This window comes from Gekko japonicus, unplaced genomic scaffold, assembly GCF_001447785.1.
Source record: "Gekko japonicus isolate JY-2015 unplaced genomic scaffold, Gekko_japonicus_V1.1 scaffold1886, whole genome shotgun sequence".
NCBI classification, from domain to species: Eukaryota; Metazoa; Chordata; class Lepidosauria; order Squamata; family Gekkonidae; genus Gekko; species Gekko japonicus.
The window spans coordinates 331644-356684 of record NW_015168104.1 but is presented as its reverse complement, the minus strand read 5'-3'; the positions used below and the strand labels follow the sequence as shown (position 1 = coordinate 356684).

At 45.7% G+C, this 25041-nt stretch overlaps 1 protein-coding gene across 6 annotated transcripts in view; it reads right to left on the bottom strand.

Annotated features, from left to right (window-relative positions):
- Positions 1-220: 220 nt before the first annotated feature.
- The window catches only part of POSTN (periostin, osteoblast specific factor), a 76659-nt gene continuing 51838 nt past the window's right edge, over positions 221-25041 (bottom strand). Inside the window, exons 14-24 of one of the 6 annotated variants that reach the window (XM_015414806.1) lie at positions 24319-24421; positions 23332-23399; positions 20993-21038; positions 20365-20433; positions 16337-16432; positions 15193-15282; positions 14313-14393; positions 12362-12442; positions 4949-5035; positions 2540-2581; positions 221-684 (exon numbers count right to left, since the gene is read on the bottom strand). In XM_015414806.1, coding sequence (XP_015270292.1) covers positions 617-684; positions 2540-2581; positions 4949-5035; positions 12362-12442; positions 14313-14393; positions 15193-15282; positions 16337-16432; positions 20365-20433; positions 20993-21038; positions 23332-23399; positions 24319-24421 — 831 coding nt within the window. In that variant the 3' untranslated portion in view covers positions 221-616. The remainder of the gene's footprint in view (positions 685-2539; positions 2582-4948; positions 5036-12361; positions 12443-14312; positions 14394-15192; positions 15283-16336; positions 16433-20364; positions 20434-20992; positions 21039-23331; positions 23400-24318; positions 24422-25041) is intronic. The other 5 variants (XM_015414801.1, XM_015414803.1, XM_015414802.1 and 2 more) reach the window with 5 other exon arrangements.

The following is a 25041-nucleotide window of genomic DNA, read 5'->3' as shown; positions in this document are numbered from 1 at the left end:
TGCAAAGACCCTATGAGGGGGATCTGGTTGTCAATGTCATTTTGTGGGGGACCTCTGATCAAAGTCATCCAAGATCACGGCGTTCTTGGGCCTTTTGTCCTTTCTCGAGGAGACTAGGGGCCAGATGATTCAACCGAGTTGACCAGAAAGCATATTTTTTAATGCAATGATGAAAATGAAGATGCTGTGCCGTTGAATAAAGTTTATTATGCTTTTTTTTAAAAAAAAGGTAATGTTGTCGGTGTTATCATGACATTTAAAACTTCCCCTGGAAATGTATATGTTTCGCCAAATGAAAAGGGCTCGGTTAAAATAGCTTACTCACTTAGGTTTTTGTCACTCAAGATTCTGTTTATTATTAATATTGTAATTTATTGTGTCTGATTCATAGAAAATCGATACATTCTCAATTCACCCCTGCAAAGAAGGGCCTGATGGGACATATTGTCAGGAAGAGGCGTTCTCTCGTGTGCTTTCAAAAGGTAATGGATGCCGCGCCCAATTGTTAACGTTTAGCATTCCTTTATGAGAGCGAGTTGTTCAGTTTATGCATAACAATGTTTTCTCTCCGGACTTTTCTTGGGTTATTGACGTTATTCTCGACACTGCCATCGTCTCAGTTCTGTTTTGGTGGACTCTTTTTCACAGCTGGACGGACAAGTCTTGTTCTTCTCCTTGGTGTTCCTGGTCATTTGTGTGGGCAAAGAAGAGAAAGAAAGAATCGGAATCGTTAACAAGATGAACTATATAATCATAAGACAGCCTTCAAGCCACTGGAGTAAGTTATCTGAAGCATTCTAGAATTTTATTTTTATTTTGTTTTCCTTCATTCGTACCCTGCCTTTCTCCCCGGCGGGGACACAAAGCAGCTTACACTGTTCTCCTGTCCTCCATGTTATGACAACCCTGCGATGTAGATGAAGCTGAGAAGGTGTGACTACCCCAAGGGCATCCAGCAAGCTTCCATGGCAGAGTGGGGATTCGAATCTGGGTCTAGTACTGTAAATTCCACTATGACATCCGTGTTGTTTATATTGAACCTGTGTTGGACCCCCTTTTGGGCCAATCTGATGAGCATAAAATTAGTTCTTTATTGTCTTCGCATAATATAGAAATTCTGGAACCCGTAGCAAATTTCTTTTATAAGGTATCTAGGAGGAGAGGCTCATATTAAGGCAATTCGGAATGTGATACCCCTCCAGCCTATCTTGAGGCTCTATGCTGCATGTGTATTTGATATTTTATGCCAATAAAGCTATTGTATTTGTATTTGTACTGAATCTGGGTCTCCCCTACCCTAGTCAGACATTCTAATCACTACACCAAACATGGGTGCTTTAGAGCAACAGTGAATCACATCAAAGAAGGCTTCTAGGATTGTATTGCTTTAAAGGGGGGTCGTGGGGAGGTTCCCTCCTTCCAGAATTCAAAAACTGGCACTGTAAGGCAGGACTTGGGATTGGCTGCCCTCGTTCAAATGAAAGGGTTTTCCACTGGAGGTTCGGGAGGACTGTTAAGCCTTTGGAGCTTTCTTTAGTCAGTGTGGGACAGGTCCGTAGCCAGGATTTTTAAAGTCGGGGGGCATTTACATTTTTAATGCGCACTGACTAATTGAATTAAAGGAATACCTGACTCCTTCCCCACATCTGCTGTCGCTCAGGGGCCCTGGGCTGGATGGGAAGTCGTGGGGGGCCTTGCCAGTAAGTCAGGGGGCCTAGCCCCGAGATGCCCCACTGTGGCTACGGGCCTGGTGTGTGAACTCCATTCCCCTTTCAAGCTTTCCTTCTTCGCAGGAGGTCTGAGGGGAGAGATATTCAGTTTGGCTCCAACTTCTTGGGGCTCTCCTTCTTGCGTTTGGCCCTCCCTTCTGTGGCAGCCATTCTGCGGGAGGACTGTTAAGCCTTTGGAGCTTTCTTTAGTCAGTGTGGGACAGGCCCATAGCCAGGATTTTTAAAGTCGGGGGGCATTTACATTTTTAATGCGCACTGACTAATTGAATTAAAGGAATACCTGACTCCTTCCCCACATCTGCTGTCGCTCAGGGGCCCTGGGCTGGATGGGAAGTCGTGGGGGGCCTTGCCAGTAAGTCAGGGGGCCTAGCCCCGAGATGCCCCACTGTGGCTACGGGCCTGGTGTGTGAACTCCATTCCCCTTTCAAGCTTTCCTTCTTCGCAGGAGGTCTGAGGGGAGAGATATTCAGTTTGGCTCCAACTTCTTGGGGCTCTCCTTCTTGCGTTTGGCCCTCCCTTCTGTGGCAGCCATTCTGGGGTAGTTTTCACCATCTGCTTTCAAAACTCTAAAGGTGTTCACAACTTCAACAAGGGACTTGGGGACCTCTACTTCAGAGGATGGATGGGATAAAAAATATGTTCATTTCATCTGCCTTACACGGTTGCTTCATTCAGGGACGTATTCCACGAATGCTGTCAGTTTTTGGAGACTTGGCTGTATAGAAAGAACCCTCCGACTGCATTGTTCTGCATAGAATGTGTTGATCATTTTCAATGAAGCTAAGTGGAAATGTAAATGCCCCTCTTACCTTGTGACCTTCTGGGTGTTTGAACTTTCCTTACAGGTGTTTCTAAAACGAAAAAACCAACAGGTTGCAATCAGACATCATTCATCTGTAGCAATTGAAACAGAGCCAGAACTTCTCTTGATGTCCCTTGTTTTGGCAGATGTTTAGGCTAAAGACTTCTTCCCATTATTTTGCCCCTTTATATAGCTGGAGACATCTGGCAACCCCACTCTACTCCCCTCTCTGTTTCATATATAACCAAGCATTTCTGAAAAGGATATAATACTAAAATAATATATAATTATATATAAACACTATCATAATAGAAGTATATCGTACTTATTCAGTTGCTGTCCTATTTTACAAACATTATCAGCAATGAAGTGCCGTGTTCACACAGAGCCAGCTGCAATGAACAGGAGCTGCATTCGTAAATGCCGGCGACAGACAGAGGTACCTTCTCAGAAGCCTTATTCCCCATACCAGGGGTCTCCAACCTTTATAAGCCTTTAGGCACCTCCAGAATTCTATCACAGTGTGGTAGGCGCAGTCACAAAATGGCTGCCTACAATGGCTGCCAGCCACAGGAGGGAGAGCCAGCCACAAAATGGCTGCCACAGCTTCCCTTCCATCATCCAGTGACGATCTTTGTGCTGTGATGGCAGCTGCAGCCAAAACAATGTTTTTAAAATCTGCACAGCCAATCAAATCTCCAAGGGCCAATCAGAAGCCTTGCTGGGCAAAATCCCCACCTGGGCCTGGCCACGTTCTAAAAACATGTGGGGGGTGTTGGGAAAGGTGTTGGCGGATGCCATGAAAGCTCTCTTTGGTCCTTTCCGCACTTGGATCTCGTCCCTGGTTCTATCACAGTTCAGCTCACGACACAATACCTTGCATTTATTCCTGCTTATAACAGCATCTATTTATCCCAGGACAAGTGTGGGGTGAAACCGGGGTGACCTCAATGTAATGTGGAAACAAAAAATACCCCGAGATAACTACAGGGGTAAACTCGCACGTAGTGTAGAATGCAAGGGTCTACAGGGTCGAACCAGGATTTAAGGTCTAGTGCAGAAAGGACCTCTGTTTCAAAAGCAGCTTGCTCTTAGGCATGACAGACCATTGTTTGAGAAACAGAGTCCAAACCGCTTCGAGCAGATGGAATCACTTGAATGTTTCTTTGGATCCCGGCCACGATGGTGATATCAAAACATGATGCAAAGGCACTTTAAAGACCTACTGATTTCCCTGGGGGGAAGATCTGAGCATGTTGCCCTTTGCTCGGAAAAACAAATCAGGAGTACCGAAATGGTGGTCTGCCCTTTAACACTGTTACAAACGGGAGAGTAAATACCTGAAATTGTTGGATCAAACTGCTTGATGACTAGAATTGTCTACTCTAATAAGGTTGAAGCGAGGGAAAATGCAAGGCTAATGGAGTGGACATGTGGTATAAAAATTCCCATGACAAGCTGGCAATTCTGAGTGGTTTCCCCATCCAGAATATGTGAAATTCCACACACTTCATGTTGGATATTGGATCCAGTATTTCTAGATGCAAACCTTATGCAGGACTTCTGCATTTGCAGAAGGATCCAGATGGTGCATCTGACCTTGTGAGCGGGTTCCAGATTTTATTTGGTACCTAAATGCTCTCTTTTGATTGTGCGACTTCTGCATCTTGAACAAATTGTTCACCTATTTGGTTCAGCCCATACAATCATATTACATTTCCCTTTAGTGAAGCAAACGTCATATATACAGCCAACTGCTTTTTTTTTTTGGCAGCATTCTGTCCACATACCTGATGTAGAGGGAAAGAAGACGTGAACCAATAAAACTGAAAACTGCAGCAACGCAACAAATGCTCCAGTTCTTGAGTTAACCGTAGAAATTCTCGTAGAGAAACGGAAATTCGGGAGGAGCGGGAAGCGAGGTGAATCAAGAGGATAGACCAGGGGTCCCAAACCTTTTTTGGTCCATGGGCACCTTTAGAATTCCAACACAGCATGGTGCATGCAGCCACAAAAGGGCAGCTGCACAAGGCAGAGCCAGCCACAAAACAGCTGCCACAGCATACCCTCAGGCACACACAGTGAAGTTCCTTGTGCTGTGGTGGCAGCTGCTGCCAAAGCAACAGAGGATAACCAGTTGAAACTCCAATGGTCAATCAAAAACTTTACTGGGTAAAAGCCCCATCTGGCCACAACCACTTTCCAAAAACATTTTGCAGGTGCTGGGGAAAATGTTAGTGGTACCAGGGTGCCTACGGGCATGCTGTTAGGGACCCCTGTTATAGACCAATGAAGGGCTGGAAAGGGAGGAATTCTTTCTCCCCTCGCTTGAACTGACTTCCATGGAAGTAATCAAATCACTGCCTGCCATCACCCATCACACACAAGGGCAGTCCCATCTTACTGCAGAACTAACCTTCCAGATGAATTTTCTTTATTTCTGTCTCGATAATCTTTGGTTCTCCCTCAGTTACTTTAGTAACCTTGGTGTACTCAGATCCAGCTACGGTAAGCAAGCATTAAAAACAATCATTGGTTAAGTTGCAGACAGGGTCTTTGACGGGGGGAAAAGGGGTCCCGGCTGGGTGCAGCTGACTTGAGGAAACCACAGACACCTTTCTTGCCAGTTGTCTTTGAAGGGTCATGTGAACAAGGGACTCAGCCGGCAGCCAGGTGGTAACTCCTCCCCTGGGCACGTTCTGGCAAAGTGTGCAAGGAGCTGCCAACTCTTATAGTCTGCTCTTATTGTATAACTTGTAGTTGGCAAAGAGCTTTTGCATTGCAAAGGAAGAATGGTTTCCCCTCTGCTTTGGGCATTTGGGATTACAAACTTTGGGTGCTGCTGAAAGTGTCTGTGAGCCGTTCCCCGGCTGCCGCCACCCCCAAACCCCCCATTGCTGCAGCCCTTGAAGCATCACCAGGACGGGTTTTGCTATCCGTGTCTTAAAGCACCACCAAGATCTCTGATGGTGCTTGGTGTGAAAGGGACTGGAAGAGACAAGGGAAAGTGAGAAAACGGAAGGGAGCAATACAGGCAAATCCATTGACTAATCTCACCGAGAGAGACAAGCGAGATATTTCCAGAAGGCACAACAGCCAGAAGGAGAAAAAGGAATCCAACGGAATTCATGGCATTTCAGGCAGACGCTTCATGTACTGTGATTGCTCTGCCAGATGAACCTACCCAACCAGTCCAGTCACCTTTGGAGGCCCTGGTTTGGGCACGCACCCCCACCATTTAAAGGGACATGAGACAGGGCCTTCTTGGTCACGGCACCAAAGCTTTGGAACTCCCTCCCCAGAGAGCCTTGTCCGTCTCCCTCTACTGTTGTCTTCTTCTGGCAGGTGAAGATTTTTATTTGGTTTGGTTTGCTATTCCCTCACTAGCCTTCCTACCTGGCTGTTTGATCTGTTTATATTATGTTTTATTTATTTATTTTAATTTTAAAAAATATATGTGTATCCTAAGTTTTTTTAAATGTCTGTTTTAATGTTTGAAACATTTTCATGTTTGTCCCCTTGGCTGCCCTGAATTTTGGTGGGAAGGAAGGAAGGAAGGAAACATGCTAGTCAAACAGATGAAGCTGTCTTATAATGGTGAGTCAAATGGTTGGACTAGCAGGCCTATTCTGATCGGTGCAAACAATGATGAAAACAACCGTGATGTGGTATTATGAAAATATATTTAGACTGCTGTTTTGCAGACATGTGAGGTGGTCCATGAGGGGGTCCTTAATTATAGCAGGTGGCATTTTCATTAGGAGCTTTTAAATTAAATTACACAACATATTGCATGAAAAGTATAATTCCTTGTTTAATTTTGATTTACTGGTCTGTCAAGAAAGTGGAACATTCTACTTAAGAAAAGATTCTGAAATTATAGTGCCTTGCAATACAAGAAATACTATGTCAGTAAAAGGTACAGTGTAAAGTATGGCAGTTAAGGTAATGCCCTCTCAGATTAAAGGATATTCTCCTTATACATACAAAAGTGAGAATGTTTCTACTTAATAACTTAAAAATCTAAAACCTGTAAAAGTTCTAGTGAAGACATACAATTTTTTGTGTGTGTTCTGCATTACAGTTCTTATAGTAGAATACTGTGAGTTACTGAGTCAGTACACCATCTCAGATTAATCTGCATTTAAATGGCCACCATGCTGAAGGAATCTGAATCCCAAAATACAGATTTTTAATTCTGAAGGGGGATTGGTACAGATGTACCAACACTGAAGAAGAATTAACTAACTTTAGTCACTTTGGAGCAAAGGCTTGGTGATATCACTGTTCATGTTACTGAGTATTCAAACAATGCATGAAATTATGCATGGGAAAAGAACTTTTTCTCCGTCTCCCAAAATACTAGGACTCAGGATATCCAATGAAGCTGATGGGCAGTACGTTCAGGACGGACAAAAGGAAATACTACTTTACACAGAGTGATTAAAATGTTGAATTCGCTGCCAGAGGATGTAGTGATGGCCACAGGAATAAACAGATTTAAAAGGGAATTAGATAGCCTTATCCTCCATGAATCTATCAATGGCTACTAGCCATGGTGACTGAGAAGAACCTCCACATTCAGAAGCACTAACCCTCTGAATCCCAGAGCCAGGAGGAAACATGGGGGAAGCCTCGGCCTCTATGCCCTGTTGATGGCCGTCCAGAGGAGCTGGATGGCCACTGTGTGAGACAGGATGCTGGACTAGATGGACCCCTGGTCTGATCCAGTAGGGCTCTTCTAATGTGCTTAACTGCCACAACCCAGCAGCAGTTTCGTGGCCCACAGGAAAGACTGCGACCCCTACCAGTGCAAGGCTCCTAGTAACTGCTTGGTGATGTTTACCTTGACACCAGGCCTCTTCCTTATTCAAAGACAAAACTGAAGGAAAATAGTTTTATATTGATTCTACTGCACCTTCTCTAAGGTCCTCTTCTGAGCCACTCAGATGTTTCTTTTGATTTTCTTCAAAGCTGTAAGCATGTACAACTGGATCCTCCTGTGCTGGTTTGGCTGTTTTCCCCGTAGTTTTTCTTCCTGATGGTGCCATAATCAGAGTTCTCAGACCGGAGGCTGCATCCTCCCGCTCCTCTTTTATTGGCTACCGTGTGCTGCGTAAATCACATTAATTTACACATCAACAATTCTAATTGGTGAATTATCACTCAACATTCTTCCCACTCCAATGAAACAGATTCTTTCCATGTTTAGTGATAATTCACCGATTAGAATTGTTGATGTGTAAATTAATGTGATTTACGCAGCACACGGAGAAAAAGCTGTCATGTGAAACGGGAGTATATGCAAATTCCATTGTGTATATGCGTACATCTTTATTACTTGTTGAAGAAACACTACTCACTGCAAAACAGAAGTCTAAATATATTTTCATAATACCACATCACGGTTGTTTTCATGCATGTTTGCATCCTTCCCGTGATCTCTCTGTTGTTTCTACTATTCTGATCAGTGAAAGCTCTTGAGGGCCTCTGGCAGAGAATGGTCTTTCTCTGGTCTGCTACTTAAGATCTTGGAACTGCAGCTCTTGGAGACAGAAGTTGGGCCTTTGGCTACCAAATCGAGTACTTTGACACTGAGCCAATATATACCCAAGAGGTATATTCCCAGTGGTCTCCAGCCTGAGAAACATCTGGCTGTCCTCAACAAAGGCCAGGTTTTTTTCTTCCCTGGCCCCACCTGGCGGAACTCTCAGATGAATAACATCTATGCCGTGAGGGACTCGTCGCCATTCCACAGGGCATTTAAGGCAGATGTTCCGCCCGGCGTTCAGTTAAGGACAGCGATGGTCATCCATCTAGTCTGGCACTCCTCTTCCTTTCCTCGCCTCTCTCCTCTACGAGGCAATGGCACTCCAGGAATTACCGCCATCAGATTGGCTGAGGCTGCTGTGATTTGTATTTTAGGTACTATCTTAATCTTGAAACCTCTTGGTAAGATTTATAATTTTATCACTGCCCGGAGCCCTGACTTTCAGGGGAGGGAGGCCTAATAGTTGAATTTAATAAATTTATACGGCCTGGGTAGGCTGGAACAGTGGTCCACAAGCAACTGTGGGGAAACCAGTCCAAATGTGGACCGTGAGGGCCTATATTAGGGTATTATGCCCCCTGCTGAGGTCCCTCCCTTCCGCAAACACGGGCCCTCCCCAGGGTCTTCCCCCAGATCTCCAGGGATTGGCCAACCTAGAGTTGGCAACCATTGGGGCAAGGAGAATTGGCTTGGCCCTGAGCCGTGCTGAAGAAGGGTGTGGGTCATGGTCAGTGGTAAAACATCTCTGGTACCCGTGTTACATTTTATGGCACGTGTGTCCCGGCCCAACAAAGTGACATTTAAGTCAGATCCAGCCCTCGTAACATTTAAGTTCGACACCTTTGCTCTAGAGTATTAGAGTAAATGACATTTGTTGCAGAGATCTGGTCATCGGGAAAATTCTAAGCTGGATATACGGAATGGAGGAGGAGGAGATTGGATTTATACCCCACCCTTCACTACCTGAAGGAGTCTCAGAGCAGCTTCCAATCTCCTTCCCCTTCCCCTCCCCACAACAAACAACCTGTGAGGTAGGTGGGGCTGAGAGAGCTCTGACAGAAACTGGTCTTTTTCAAGGACAGCTCTGACAGAAGTTATGTCTGACCCAAGGTCACAGCAGCAGCTGCATGTGGTGGAGTGGGGAATCAAACACAATTCTCCCAGATTAGAGTCCGCGCACTTAACCACGACACCAAACTGGCTCTCTCTAACCACTGCACCAAACTGGCTCTTGTTTGCTTCCCAACTCTTTCAGGAGGATTTTTAAAGAAAAAAATGTTCAGCATAGTTTAAGAGAGGTGACATGGGAGACAACAGGTTTATCTCCCTCACCAACTCCATTGAAATTTACTTAAAAGTTACCTCCCGCACCTCACATCCTTTGAACACATGAAGCTGCCTTCTACTGAACCAGACCTCCGGTCCATCAAGGTCAGTATTGTCTGCTCAGACTGGCAGCAGCTCTCCAGGGTCTCAGGGAGGAGGGCTTTCACATCACCTACTGCCTGGTCCTTTTAGCTGGAGATGCCGGGGACTGAACCTGGGACCTTCTGCATGCCAAGCAGAGGCTCTGCCGCTGAGCCTCGGCCCCTCTTTACAATTCTCCAGATCTCATGCAGAGGTCCTTCACATCACCTACTGCCTGGTCCTTTTAATTGGAGATGCCAGGGATTGAACCTGGGACCTTCTGTGTGCCAAGCAGATGCTCTCCCACTGAGCCATGCCGCTGAGCCACTCCAGCTGGAGTTGCCGGGGATTGAACTTGGGACCTTCTGCATGCTGAGGCTCTGCCACGGAGCCATGGCCCCTAATATGAATGAACAGATTGATGTAAATACGTGGGGATCTCCCTGTCTATTATTGTACATCATTTTGTACCCACTTTGTTATGCTTGGCTTGCCAAGTGCCTCTCTGTGCCCACTCTGCAAATAATAACATTAGCTGGCGCTTTGCTTTCTCTCTAAAACTTGGCAGTGCTCACCCTTTGGATGAGGGCTACAGTCTTGGAGAATTTCATGCTAATTAGACTGGGGAGGGATTACAAACAGAAATGTATTTCCCATTGCAATCAATGGAATTGAGGATGGAACATGATGTGAATGCGTGTAGAAGCCAAAATGGCGAAAAAGAATGAAGTTCCTAAAAATGAAAGTGTCTCCAAAGGGGGGGAGGGATCTTTTGTGCCCATTGGCCCAGATGTACGTGATCAGTGTTAACATCTGTCAATATCACTTTATTGAACAACCAAGGCGTGTCCCCTCAGTGAGATTTTTATGCAATTCTTATGCACAGGGGGATCCCTAATTGAATTTTGCCCGGAGGGATTTCAGGATCTGGTCCAATGAAGCATGGCTTGGCTGGGAACCACTTCATTGGCCTCCAGACTTGACGCTCAATCACTCATAAGAACAATGAAAGTGGCGTGTACTCAGGTCAAGGGGAGCAAATGAACTGCCCTCTGCCCCATTCAGGAGTGAGGGTGACATCAAAATTCCCCAAAAGCTTGAATCCTTTTCTCCTTCACTCTTTGCAGGTCGCTCGCATCCATACAACAAGCAGAAAACATTCCAGACCGACGAATAAAAGATTAATTTCACCGATGCGCAGCTTTTAGGCTGCATTTCAGCTCTTCCGGTTATTTCTCGACTGTTAGCATGAACTAGGAAAAGATGCAAAGCCCTAATCCTGGCAATACAGTGCACCCCACTTATATACCATACGGTGGTTCATTGTAAACAATGGTTATGGGCAGAGAAAACTGTTTGGCACATGTGGGTGATATTCCCCACTGCGCAAGTTTGCATGGCCGGGATCTGTACGGAGTGTCGTGGGCTGCCATAGATGTCGTGGCGTCCGATGAAAGGCAATTTAAGGAGCTCCGTTTTACGAGCTTGGTATTAGTTGAAAGCCTGCGGAGAGGCAGGACTGCCATCTCCCAACCACATGGGCCTCTTGCAGTGCCAAAAGGCGGTTCAAATGTCTCTACTATGTGCCACATAGATGACTCATTCCCCATTCTGTTATGCTCCTCTCCCTTCTGCGGTCAACCTCTGTGCTCCATCGTTCGGTAAACTCCTGCTGTCCCACATCTGGTAACAGCGCCCACTCCTGTCGTAGCGGCACTGGGCACAGTCTTGGGGGCTGGAGTGCACTGGCCTACAGTGCCCACCTATAATGACACTGAGCTAACTACTGGCCGGTCCCAAAATCGTCTGGCTCTGCCCGGCCCCAGAGAAGCCAGGCTGGCTGTGATGAGGGCCAGGGCCTTCTCAGTGGTGGCTCCACACTGGTGAAATGAGCTCCCGGAAGACATCAGGGCCCTGTGGGACCTTTTACAGTTCTGCAGGGCCTGCAAGACGGATCTCTTCCACCAGGCCTTCGAGTAAAGGAACCACACTATATAACTAAGGCCCTGGCCCCAATATTAGCATCATCCTTAACATCATTTAAACAGCCAGATATAACCCAGATTACGCTGGCAGTTGATAGTTTGTTTGTATAGTTGAATGCTGCTCATGCCCCGCCATCATATATGAATTAATTCAGCACTAGCACTTTGTATGTTTTTATGTGTATTATGTTGTGATTTTAGATAAATTTGTTTTATCTGTTTATTATCCTATGTAAGCTGTCCTGAGCCCGCTTTAGCGGGGAGGGCGGGGGTAGAAATTAAATAAATACATAAATAAACTTATTGCAATAACTGTTCAGCTTCAGGGTTTTGTGCCTTGGTACTCCACCAGCAGTATTGATTGAAATGGGTTTGTGTCAATGCGCTCAGTATAGAGAAGAGTGCACTGTACTCTTGCAGAGAAGAGGAATTAAAGTTCAATATAGAGGCCTTGCAGTCATGTCAAAAGGAGGGTGCGAAACATGCCTTTGTTGGTTAACTCGTGAGCAATGAATATTTATTTTAGTATGAGGAATGCCAAGGGCTGCGAATTTGGATTTCTCCAACTCTTTCTACCTTGTGAGTATTTCCTAAAGTTTAAAGACTGATAGAAATAATATTTATGGTGCAAATAAATCTTCATTGCTCAGCTGAATTTAAAGAAACCTTTTAAAGACTGATGAGGCAGACACACAAAGATTCTCTTTGGTCTCCAGAATGGACCCATGGAGGTCCTGTGGAATGTTCAGAGGTCAACATTTCATACCTCCTGCTTTGTTTTTTCTTTGGCGGCATTTTGCTCAATGGGAAATCAGTCTTTAAAATGTTATACACGTCAGTCCTCAGAGATCATTACGATAAGGTTAGTTGTCTAGCACCCACTAACCTCCCTGGAGGAGTCTTTTGAGTTCTTCATCTTCGAGCAAATGACCATCACCTTCCATCAGTTTGGTCACCTTGCTAACCTCTGATAGGATACACGTTTATGGCATGAAGATGATTTAAGTGAGACATTGAAAAAACGGCAGTCATGGTCCATTTAACAAGCATGCTTCACAAGTACACAACCCATCCATCAGAGTAATAAGCATCGTGCCAAACATCTGATGGTTTTCATTAAAAGAAAGCTATGGTTTCCATGTGTTCCTGATGTACAATATGCATCAGCAGTTTCACTCAAACAAGAACGAACATATTAAGGAATCAGAGACAGATCACAGATTAGCAGAAGACCCTAAATACACCTTCCAAGAAACTCAAGATCAAAACGTGACATACTATGGAAATGGCAGGATACTTAATCCCATGTAACATATGACACAATGAATTTCCATAATGTGGATACCGTTGATAATTACAAGGGCATGTTGGCAGTCAGTCATGGATCTGGTGAATGTCCAAAAGAAACCACAGCGAGAACAGTGACTCTATAGTCACCAAATATGGTCATTATCAGCATTCGCTAATGTAACTGCTTCATTTCATATATTGTAATCACCAGATACGTGTGGCTCGGCCAACATTTTCTTGTTGCCAACTGGCTCCACAGTTTGGGCATGTTCCATGTTTGATGACTGTCAAATTCATACGCGATTACTGACAATCCCAGATATTTTGAGAATGTCTAATGGTTTGAGTCACGTCCCCAATAAATCCTGGTTGAGGAGGCTGTCCATCCACAGAATGTTTCTCTTCCCAGTAAGGGACCAAAATCCCTGTGCTTGCCCTATAATAGTAATAAACTGTGGCAGGAAAGGAAGAAGTGGAGAGAGTTCAGCATCCGCCTCTCTTCTCCACACTAATGTTTGCAGTCTGCTCTGAGCAACGCTAACTCCAAGCTGCAGAGTCTTGTGAGCAAAAATTCTACTTTGTGAGCTGCTGGCATTAAAGTTGTGAGCGAGCGATTTGGCTACTGCATAACTTAGTTTGCTCTGGAGCCATCTTTCCTGAGCGAAGACAAAAATGTGTGAGCTGGAAGCTAAAAAACTGTGAGCTAGCTCATACTAACTCAGCTTAGAGGGAACACTGCTCCTGAGGAGACTAAATCTGACTCCCAAGAAGACCTGCCAGATACACCTACCCAGGTCTTGCACACTAATCAAGGCAGTGGTGGGATCAGAGTGGGGCAGGAGAGACTTCATTGGGTTCCCCCGTTTCCTGTCTGACCTATGGAGCTTTGGTTGTAAGTGAGAATCCCGCCTGCAAGAGGAGCAGAGGATTCAATATGAACCTACCCTTTGACCCTGGCCACTTGAGGCTAGTCGGGTGGTAACCCGAGGAAGGGGTTTTTCAGTCATGGCACCTTCTCCGTCAGCTGCCTCAGACTGGTCTCTGATTGGCTGCCCTGCATGAAGTCACAGCAGGGTGTGGCTAGACCACGCCTACTTTCCTCTTGCAGATACCCCTCCCCATTTCTGGATGTATCTCACTAAAAGATGACAACCACATTAACTGAACAATCAACATTCCTGTCTCGCAATTTTCTAATATCTACCAAATGTATCTGGGACTATCGATATCCGTCTGCTGACACTCACCAAAAAAAAAAAAAACCGAAGTAAGAAAACGAATTCATTTCAGACTTTCACTGTAACACATATGTCTACACATTCTGAACATCTTGTTTCTTGGAAATCTGAACCTTGTTAAACTTCTCCCCATATCGTAACTACGGCCAAGAGCTCAGATCTGTTTCTGTCCAGACTTTGTTTTTTTGTTGCTTGTGTGGTAATCATTTTACAAAATGCTAATTGCTAAAATAAGTAACAATATATCATTATCTATCTTAAATCCATGGTTACGCCTCAGTGAAATCCACTATCACAGGAAGTACTAACCTTCTTCCAGCAGTTTCTTAAGGGTTTCCTCAGTATTTGCTCCTCCAGTTGCAGTGATTCGAGTATATTTCACTTCAGGACCTAAAATGTAAAAAAATGTCAGAAGGCAGCAAACATGTCAAATTGCCAAAGCTTAGAATTTCTCGTATGTGCTTTTTGGTGTTGTGTTAAATGTGATAGGATGCTTCTGTTTAAATTATGGATTTTAGAGAGTTCTAAACTTCCATGCGCCTCGGCGTTTAGTCATGCCGGCCACATGACCACGGAAACGTCTTTGGACAGCGCTGGCTCTTCAGCTTGGAAACAATGAGCACCACCCCCTAGAGTCGGATTCGACTAGCTTTTGAGCAAGGGAAACCTTTACTTTTTAAACTGTCATGGAAGTAGGCCCGAACTGTAGCCTTGACGCAGTACTTTGTGAAAAGTAGTGTGCACGGCGGCCGGTGAAGAGATTCCAACATAGACAACAATTAGGCTTGTGAAAGCAAGTGAAGGTGTGCCACACAGGAAGTGACTCGCTGTAGTTGACCCAAACACAGCCACTTTCTTCCAAAGGCTGCTTTTTCTAGTGTCAGCAGGATTTGGTTGTGGGGGGTTGGGAACATCAACTACAGAGTAAACACACAAACAAGGAGCACATGAGATGTCCAGAACGAAAGTTGGGGGCTCAACAGCCGATTTGAGACGGGAAGGAAGGAACAGGGCTCCTCTCAGCTGTTTCCGTGGGACGCCTGAGGCCTCTCCTCAGGAGATGTTTGGATGGTCTGGCTATGAAGCAGCCCGGGCAAGACTCCGCTTGAGTTGCCAGCAACCAAACAAACTGCCCAGAATCAAAATCGAGGGGAAGATGAAAAATCTGTGTATTCTTGACGCGGTTTACCTTGAATAATCCTTTCTTCGGTCACTTGTTTTTCAGTCACTTCCACAGGACGGCCATCAATTATTTTCGTATATTTTTTAATGATAGGCTCTATAAAGATTTTTTTTTTAACAGTTAGCGACAAAATAATGGACAATTTTGACCTCTCCCCTCGTAAGTCAGTCAGGCAAGGGAGTTTATCTCCAGCGCATGGGCCAAGAAAGTCAGTGTTAGAAATGGTTAGATCCCAGGGTTTTTGTTCAGACCAACGGTTAACGTGTATGTGTCGGGGTCCTTTCCGCACTAGACCCTAAATCCTGGTTCAACCCTGTCCCTGAACTTACATTCTACACCACACTCGGGTTCACCCCTGTTAATTATCTCGGGGTATTCTTTTGTTTCCACATTACACTGAGGTCACCCCGGTTTTGCCCCACACTTGTCCTGGGGTAAACGGATGCTGTTATAACCAGGGATGGATGCAAGGTATTGTGTCCCGAGTTGAACTCTGATAAAACCAGGGATGAGATCCAAGTGCGGAAAGGACCCCAGGGACTCAAAGGAGAGGGCCAATTTAATCTCAAAGCATACCAATTTTACCAGGACCAAGAATTCACAATGTAAAGCTGAGACCATTCTGACATTTTTTTAAAAAATCGGAATAAAATGTGTAGGGTTTGTTTCTTTAAAAAAATAATAATAGTACAGAGCTTTTCATTTCCAGAGAAGTTGGAAATGGGTTTTTCGACTTGAGTTCTGAGGTCCAATAACCACAAGCTCCAGGAGCTGAGAATTCTGAGCTTGGGAATGTCTGAGCTTGGGAAGAGACGGAAAGAGTTGGCAAAAGGGGCTTTCCCACATTTCATCTCATGCCTCCAAATGCAGAGTGCACATGTGAGCAGAACCGAGAGGCGGGAATGCAGCATGCGAAGCCAAGAAGAACAAGATGGCGACGGGGACGACATTGCGTACAGGGGGGCAAAAAGAAGCAAAGGGTTTCCACAGAGAAATATTGTGGGGCAACACATCACAACGACACATGCTCAGGGCAAAACCAGCAGCTATTAGAATTCTCGCTCTTCCGCCTTGCAAATAAACTGGAGCGATGCCTCAGCTCCTCCACACCATTCGGGTTAGCAGCACCCAGCCCATGTGACATATTCACCTCCATGGATCACTCTAGTTATTGTCTCGCCTTCCCTGACGACTTTGAATTCTGGTTCCCCTTCAATCACTTTGGTGATCCTTGTGATGGTTGGCACTACGAAAGCATTATTTCAAAACAAGAAACTGCATTATAAATACGCAGATGCATCAGCCAACTATATATGTATAAATAGAAATACCTACAGTTAAAATGCTACTCCAATGTAACAATGCCTAAGGCTCCTGGGGCTTGTACCAAAAATGTTCAGAGTCATGACGTGATGCTATGAGGCCAACGCTCCCTCTAAGCTGTGGAGTCTTGTGAGCAAAAATCCTACTTGCTGAGCTCCTGGCATTCAAGTTGTGAGTGAGTGATTTGGCTGCTGCATAAATTTATTTATTTATGTTTTTATTTATACCCCGCCCTCCCTGTGAATGGGCTCAGGGCGGCTTACAAGAGGGCAAAATATGCCCCTACATAAAAACAGGGTAAAAACAGTAAAACCAATGACTATTACAAATGAAGTGCTCAAATTACAAATAAACTATTACAAATAAAGTGCTCAAATCAGTTTGCTCTGGAGCCATCTTTCCTGAGGTAAGACAAAAATCTGTGAGCCAGAGGCTAAAAAAACTGTGAGCTAGCTCACACTAAGTCAGCTTAGAGGGAACACTGGTCTGAGCAAAGAGCCCCCTCCTCCACGTGAGGAGTTGGCTACATATGTCTCCTTTTCTGAAGAAAGGTTATTGGGAAGCCATTGGGTCGGGGGGGGAGAGGGGTTGGGGTATGACATAAAAAGTATTGCCTGGATTTGGGGGGCGGGACGGAGAGTCTGAGCAAACACCCCTCTGAGCCAATGCTCCCTCTAAGCTGTGGAGTCTTCTGAGCAAAAATCCTACTTTGTGAGCTATTACTGGCATGAAAGTTGTGAGCCAGCAATTAAGCTCTGCTGCATAAATCAGTTTGCTCTGGAGCCCTCCTTCCTGAGCGAGGACAAAAATGTGTGAGCACCAGCGACTGAAAAACTGTGAGCCGGCTCACACTAACTCAGCTTAGAGGGAACACCGTATGACGCTGCTATGCACGGACACCAGCGCAGAAGGTTTTGAGATGGGGAGCCAGACAGATTGCAAGAAGAATCATTGATACGTGCGCACGTTGGCATACATCAACGTAACTGTGGAATCTGATAGGTTTTGTGTTCTGTAGGACGGCGGAAGTAGGAGAGTCCAGCTGAGGAAGAGAGCCTGTTAACAAGAACTGGATGGGCCAGTTCAGATGTTCGTGGCATCGAGGGTTGCCAGCTCTGGGGTGGGAAATTCCTGGAAATTTTGGGGGTGGAGGGTTTGGGGAGGGGAGGGGCCTCAGCAAGGTACAGTGTCGTAGAGTCCACCCTCCAAAGCAGCCATTTTCTCCAGGGGAACTGGTCTTGGTCATCTGGAGATCAACTGTAATAGTGGGAGATCTCCAGGGGTCACCTGGATGCTGGCAACCCTAGTGGTGTCTCTTCCTGCACTTTCTGCCCTCTTACTCCTCCAACTTAACCGGTTCTTCATCCTGTTCAAGTGGCTCTTCCTTCAACGGAAGAGGCTCTTAAGGTGGAGAAAGGCTCCTCAGACCAGAGGAAGAATTCAGACTTGAGACAAAAGGAAAGCTGAGGTGTAAATATCCAACTAAATAAATAAACCAATGAGTAAACTTTGCTCAGAGGAGTGGATTCAAAATGGCAGCCGAAAGGTGGCAATGGGGTAGATCCTACCTCTGTCTCCTCCACAAACCCTCCACAAGCTCCAGGAACATGCAGGGCTGAAGCCAACAGGTATTGTGAGCTATTCAGGCTGACTGCCCCACCTCAATAAATTTGGAGGGGGGAGGAATGAAGAGGGGAGGGCTTGCAGGAGCAGTTGACCCCGCTGAAGCCCTGAGACCTTATCTTACTTGAGATTAGGGGGGGTGGAGCCTGGGGAGGGTTTGTGGAGGAGACAGAGGTAGGATTTATGTCATTGCCACTTTTTGGCTGCCATTTTGAATCCAATAGATATGCACTGACTAATGCCTGGAGACCAGCATGATGGTGGATTCCATTCAAAATGGCAGCTCCTGAGATACCATCTATGAGGAGTACAGGAACAAGCCTTCCCCAGTCTGAGACCAAACAAAAGGACTCTTCAAGGTGGTTTTGAGGTAACTTGATTGGATTTGGCTCCCTGGGATGTGTGATTTCCCACCACCATCACCATTTGGATGTAATGGTATCTACATATTTTTATAGATAAAGCACCGTGAAAGAAAATCTTCATTTCATATCATGGTTTCCTGGCTTTGATCCAGTTCATAGACAGACTGTATAGTAGGGCAAACAGTTGCTATTAATCTTCCCTGACCTTTAACTTCGCTCTCTTTTTGAACTCATTATTATTATTTTTTAAATTGGTATTTCTGTGCTAAACGAGTAGAGGAATGGATTTAAATCGAATTAACCTGTTTCCATTTTTTAGAAACATGTTATAATGGATGCCATAACGCAAACATTAATTAAGAAACTGAGGTGAAAAACTATGGGCAGAATCCATCTAAATGTAATTAGTTCTGACCCAAGCACGGATAACGCTCAACTCTTCCACTGAACTCAGTGGTACTTCAAATGCTGAACTTTAGAAGGATTTTGCCCTCCACCTGTTTCTTTGTCTCTCCGAGTTCTTTTCTCCCTGTGATTACCGGCATCAATGAACCCTGCAGTAAACACAAATAGCAGCTTGCAAGTGAACCAGGAAATACAAGAGCTACATTTCCCTGGGAAGGATCCAAGTCGTCCCGTAGCCACAGTGGGGCACCTCGGGGCTAGGGCCCTCCAACTTACTGGCAAGGCCCCACAACTTCCCATCCAGTCCAGGGCACCTGAGCAGTGTAGGTTGTAGGGAACATTCCTGGCACATTCCTGTGCAGATGTCTGGCACGGTGGCCATGCAGAGCCAGACAGCACCTCTCTATTTCCCCCGGAAAGTACTTATTGCTGGCGGGCTGTGCTGTGCTGTCTGGCGCGAGGAGCCGGCTATGGTGGTGTGAGGGGCCACTGTGAGGAGGGGGCAGCTTGGTAGAGGCCCGGGTGGCAGAAACTGCAGAGCAGCTTGGGACGGGAGTAGGGTGCCGCCTAAGAAATTTAAATGCCCCCCAGCTAAAAAAAATCCTGGTTACGGGCCAGGATCCAAGGGCATCAGAACAGACGGGAACGGCATTTTGCATGCGTCCCAGATCAGCTGGATACTTCTGGGCATGCTCGCCACAACATCCAGGCCTGGAGCCAACAGGTATTGTGAGCTATCCAGGCTGACTGCTCCACCTCAATAAATCTGGAGGGGGGAGGAATGCAGAGGGGAGGGCTTGCATGAGCAGTTGACCCCGCTGAAGCCTTGAGACCTTGTCTTGTGGCTCCCCCTTGAAAGATAGCAGGTAAAGTTGCCAGCTCTGGAATGGGACCTTCCTAGAGATTTTGGGGGTGGAGCCTGGGGAGGGTTTGTGGAGGAGACAGACTTCAGTGGGGTACAAGGCCATAGAATCCACCCTCCAAAACTGCCATTTTCTCCTGGGGGGCTGATCTCTGTAATTCCAGGAGATTTCCAGGCACCACCTGGCGGCTGGCAACCCTAACAACGGGGTCTCCGTTTGGAAGGAGTCTGAAATTAAGCTCCATAGCTTGGGATTTTTTGGGGAGGAGACCTTGGGGGGGGGTTGCAGCTAATTAAACCAAAAATAATTAAATTAATTCAATTTGGGGTCAGCCGGAAGAAAGCTAGAGGGCCAGGCCCCATGGACCCCATGTTAGCTACGGGCCTGTTGACATTCAAAAGTATTCATTTTGAACTCCCAGTTGGTTTTTTCAGGTTAGTCTATTTTAAATCTTCCCATTCTCTCACTAAATTCCAGGTCAGATGAAATGCCGGTCGGTACACATCTGTTGTTCTAGCACACTGCAGATGTTTCGGAGGCATTCCATGAACGTTCATGCAACTCTGCCATCAGTCATGATAACGATCAAGCATTTTTACCTTCTTTCTCATAGCTGCTTTCAATTATTTTAAACTTGGGATCCACAACCTTAGTAATAATGCGGCTTGCTGAAAAGAACAGAAAGTGGAAGAAGCAGAGATGTAATACACGCTAACTAGCCTTTCTAAAATGGGATGGGGTGCTCTACTGTTGCTGAATGGGATTTGTGAGGAAAAGTCTGGCAGTGATTTCTCACGAGAGCTGCCTCGCAGCACAGCACTGTTTGCCTCGACACAAACGTGTCAATTTCACACCCGAAGCTCCGGGACTGCATTTGACTCGGGGCTTCGCCCGATTTCCTCCGCAGTTTCATGATCCTCAAAAACCAGGATCACGAAACTGCGGAGGAAATCGGGTGAAGCCCCGAGTCAAAATGCAGCCCTGGAGCTTCGGGTGTGAAATTGACACGTTTGTGTCGAGGCAAACGGCGCTGTGCTGCGACGCAGCTCTCGTGAGAAATCACCCTGGTAGAAAAAGTCTAGGGCAGGGCGGACCAGGGAGGGTTTGTTCTAGTGGCTACCTGGTGACCTATATGGTGGAATCTTATCACCTGACCATTGCTTGACAGTCCCTAACAAAAGCAGTCACAAAATGGCCACATTAATTAAAAAACAAACAAACACTTACTGTAAAATGTCCGTGGGATATCTTCGAATCTGTAGCCCCTGACATACTGGGAGAAGAAGGAAGATGAGTTAAATCTAGTGCCTATTTATTTATTTCATTTCTTTAAAACATTTTAATACGGCCTTTCCACCCGATCAGGGTCCTCAAAGGCGATGCATGTAAAAACATTAAAATGTTTAAAATTACAAAAAAAGATTCAGTAAAAACACACAAACAACACTAAAACCGAGGAAGCGGGCCAATAGTCATTATTAGGGGAATGCCAAACTGAACTGGGATATAAACCTTCATGTTTTATGACAATCACAAATGGAAATGCAGCAGCGGTGAAGTGCTTTGAACAGGGAGTTTAAAGAGACAACTTTGTAGAAATTGGCAAGAATGTGGTCATAAATTAAAGATTTCTGGAAGCTAAGATGTGACTCTGACTTACAAGAGTCCCTTTATGGTAAAAGACCAGAATGATCAGGAGGGGAAAGGAAGATGGCGATTAGATCAGTCCCCAATAATCCCTACTTCAACTTTCAGGGAAGGGAGCAGCATCAGACATTTTCTTATGTTCATTTTGCAGCTATCCACTTGAAAGAACTGTGGTGTGCGTTTCCTGCCTTGAAAAAGTTTGTCGAAACACAGCTTCAAGCAGGCCTCTGTGTTGCCGGACAATAACTGACAGGATTTGAAGCTGCTTTGATTTGAACGCAGGATGCTTCTCAACAGGATTTGGAGCTGCTACCATTTGTGTCTCCTGAGTGCATCCCTCATGCCTTAGGAGACTCTTCCCTTTGATCAATTTTTGTAACAAGGACTTAACACTATTGAGCGAGTCTTTTTGAATTAATACCAAATTGAGACTGTATTTGTACACGCTATACACTGAATGACTCGGCACGTTTTGCACTATTTATGTAGAAGTTATATAAAATTACCAAAATGCATTTGGAAGCAATTATTATTAGTTATTCCAGGGGTGTCAAACATGCGGCCTGGGGGCCGGATTAGGCCCCCAGAGGGCTTCTATCAAGCCCACAGTGGAACTGGCTGTCTTCTGCTTCTTCTTCCAGTTCCGCTGCTGCTGCGTCATCGTAGGCTGGCAGCTTACAGATACACACCTGAACAGCATACTCAAGATTGCAACAGCACAGAAAGTTTGATGCAATAATTCAGAGCAAGAGGTGTCAGTAAATAAACAAAATATTGCAAGAGTGCTAATGTTTTAAGCATGTTTTTATTTTAAGTTAAAAAAGCCCCTTTATGTTTGTGTCCTTTATAAAGCTTATATCTCCACTACCTGGCATTACATTTTATGACACACATGGCCCGGCCCAACAAGGTCTCATTTATGTTGGCGGGAGGCTGGGCCCCAAGAGGCCCCCACCGTAGCTATGGGCCTGAATCCAGGTGATCTCCAGGCACCACCTGGAGGGTGGCAACCAGTCTCCCCTCTAAGCTGTGTGCATGAGCAGCTGCTCATTAACAAAGGAAGCCCCGCTCAGCAGCAGTCTGGAGCCCTGCAGGGACTTGCCCTGCGCATTGCCCATGCCAAAATTACAGCAGTTCTACTCTGCTCAGGATGTGAACTGCTCCGGTCAGGAGGGGGGAAAGAACTGGAGGAAACATAAGTGGCAACCCTTATTATGACTGACCAAGGGCGATTCTGCATTGTCTTTTCCCTCCGTTGTTTTACCAAACCCACGTTGGAACTGAAAGCCCCCTCTGCATTGCATGCCACTTTCGCTTTCATTGATCATCGGATTTTATGGTAGCCTCCACAGTCCATGCCGTTTTCGCTTTCTTTAATTATTGGATTTCATGGTAGCCTCCACACTCCATGCCGCTTTCACACCCTTTGATCATCGGGTTTTATGGTAGACTCCATGCTCCATGCCGCTTTTAAATCCCTTGATCATCGGTTTTTATGGTAGCCTCCACACTCCATGCCACGTTCACTTCCTCTGATCATCGGATTTTATGGTACCCTTGACCCTCCATGCCGCTTTCACTTCCTTTGATCATCGGGTTTTATGCATAGACTTATGGCCATTCAGGGGTGACTTCGCAGTCAGTATGGTGTTGCCTTGGAGAATTTGAATGTGGTTTTGAGCTGCACCTCTGGTAAAACAACAGAGGGAAAAGCCAATGCAGAACCGCCCTAAATGTTACAGAGGGGATGGAAACTCAACATGGAACTGAGACTTTTGTTATTCCGCACTTCTGTTCTAAACGAGACCCCCTCATTCATTATCCCGGACGTAGGGCAGAACACATTTTTTGGCTTTCTAGGAAATGAATACAAATAGAAGACAGTTCTGTATACATCCGAAGCCGCAAAGCGATTATACCTTGATCTGAATGTACTTTATCAATTTTTTCAAAATGGTTAGGAGCTCATCACTTCCAACGGGCAAATCTACGATATACATTAAAAAAAAAGGTTAAAGGATGCCGCCAACTTGTAATGCCTATTTATTTAAGCTATCATGTCTTGAACATATTTTCAGAGGACAGCCATTTTGGGCGGCAATAGAAAAGCTAGATTTGAGTCCTGTAGATACTTCAATGCGTATGAAGCTGCCTCAGACTGAATCAGGTCACTGGGGTCCATCAAAGTCAGTATTGCCTACTCAGAAGAAATGATTGGATTTATACCCCACCCTTTGCTGCCCAAAGGAGTCTCAGAGCGGCTTTACAATCTTCTTTCCCTTCCCCTCCCCACAACAGACACCCTGTGAGGGAGGTGGGGCTGAGAGAGCTCTTCTGGGAACTGCTCTTGAGAGAACAGCTCTGAGAGAACTTGTGAATGACCCAAGGTCATGCCAGTAGCTGCATGTGGAGGACTGGGGAATCAAACCTGAGCTTTATGGTTGAGGTGAGGATTTGAGTCTGAACTCCTCGACCCAGCACTCTAACCACTGCACCACACTGACTCTGACTGGTTCACATCCAAAGTAAAGGTAAAGGTTCCCTTGCTCGAAAGCCAGTCAAGTCCGACTCTAGGGTTGTGGTGCTCATCTCTGTTTCAAAGCCGAAGAGCCAGCGCTTTCCAAAGATGTTCCCATGGTCACGTGGCCGGTATGACTAAATACCAAGGCGCATGGAACGCTGTTACCTTCCCACCGAAGTGGTACCTATTTATCTACTTGCTATTTCTTGCTTTCGAACTGCTAGGTTGGCAGGAGCTGGAACTAGAGACAGGAGCTCACTCCGTCATGCGGCAACTCGGGTCTCGAACTGCCGAACTACTGACTTTCCACAGCCTGCAGTTCAGCGTCTTAACCACTTGAGCCACCGTAGCATTGCCTAATAAGTCAGAACAAACTGCTACCTACCTGCAGGATACAGGAGCTTGTCTACGACGTGGATGACTCCATTGGTTGCCATGAGATCAGATTCTTTTGATTTCAGTTCATTCACCAGAAGACTATCATTTACCTAAGCAAGAAGTAATAAAGGAAAAGAAAGGGGGAAACTGTTTCCACAAAGTTGAAAATAGGTACTTCAGAACAAAGTGTATTTCATGTAGTGGAATCTCTAGTGCAACATATTGAAATCCTTAGGAAGGAAAAAAAAACAGTTAAGGGATTTGGGGAGGTGGGACTAACATTGTCTTTTGCATGTCCTCCTGTCAGGGATAATCCTGTGGGCAGTTCAGATGAACACAGTTGCTAGGGTTGCCATCCCCCTGACAGTGGCGGGGTTCCCCCTGCCTTTGGGGCCCCCAACCTGCCTCCACTCAGCTGGCCGCCGGCGGAGCCCTGCTCCCAAGCAGCCCCGTCTGCACTGATGTGCCCGGCAAGATGACGTTACCCAAAGGTGACGTCAGTGCACAGGGCACACTGGAGGGGTGGGATGCTCTAGCATTCGAGGAAAAAACCTCTATGATAACCACTGATTCATTAGGGCTTGGGGGTTGTTATTGGCGGTGGAAAGTGCCACCAGGCCACAGCCCACCTATGGCAACCCTGTAGGATTTTCAAAGCAAGAGACATTCAGAGGTGCTTTGTCATCGCCTGGCTTTCTGTAGTAACTCTGGACATCCTTGGTGGTCCCCC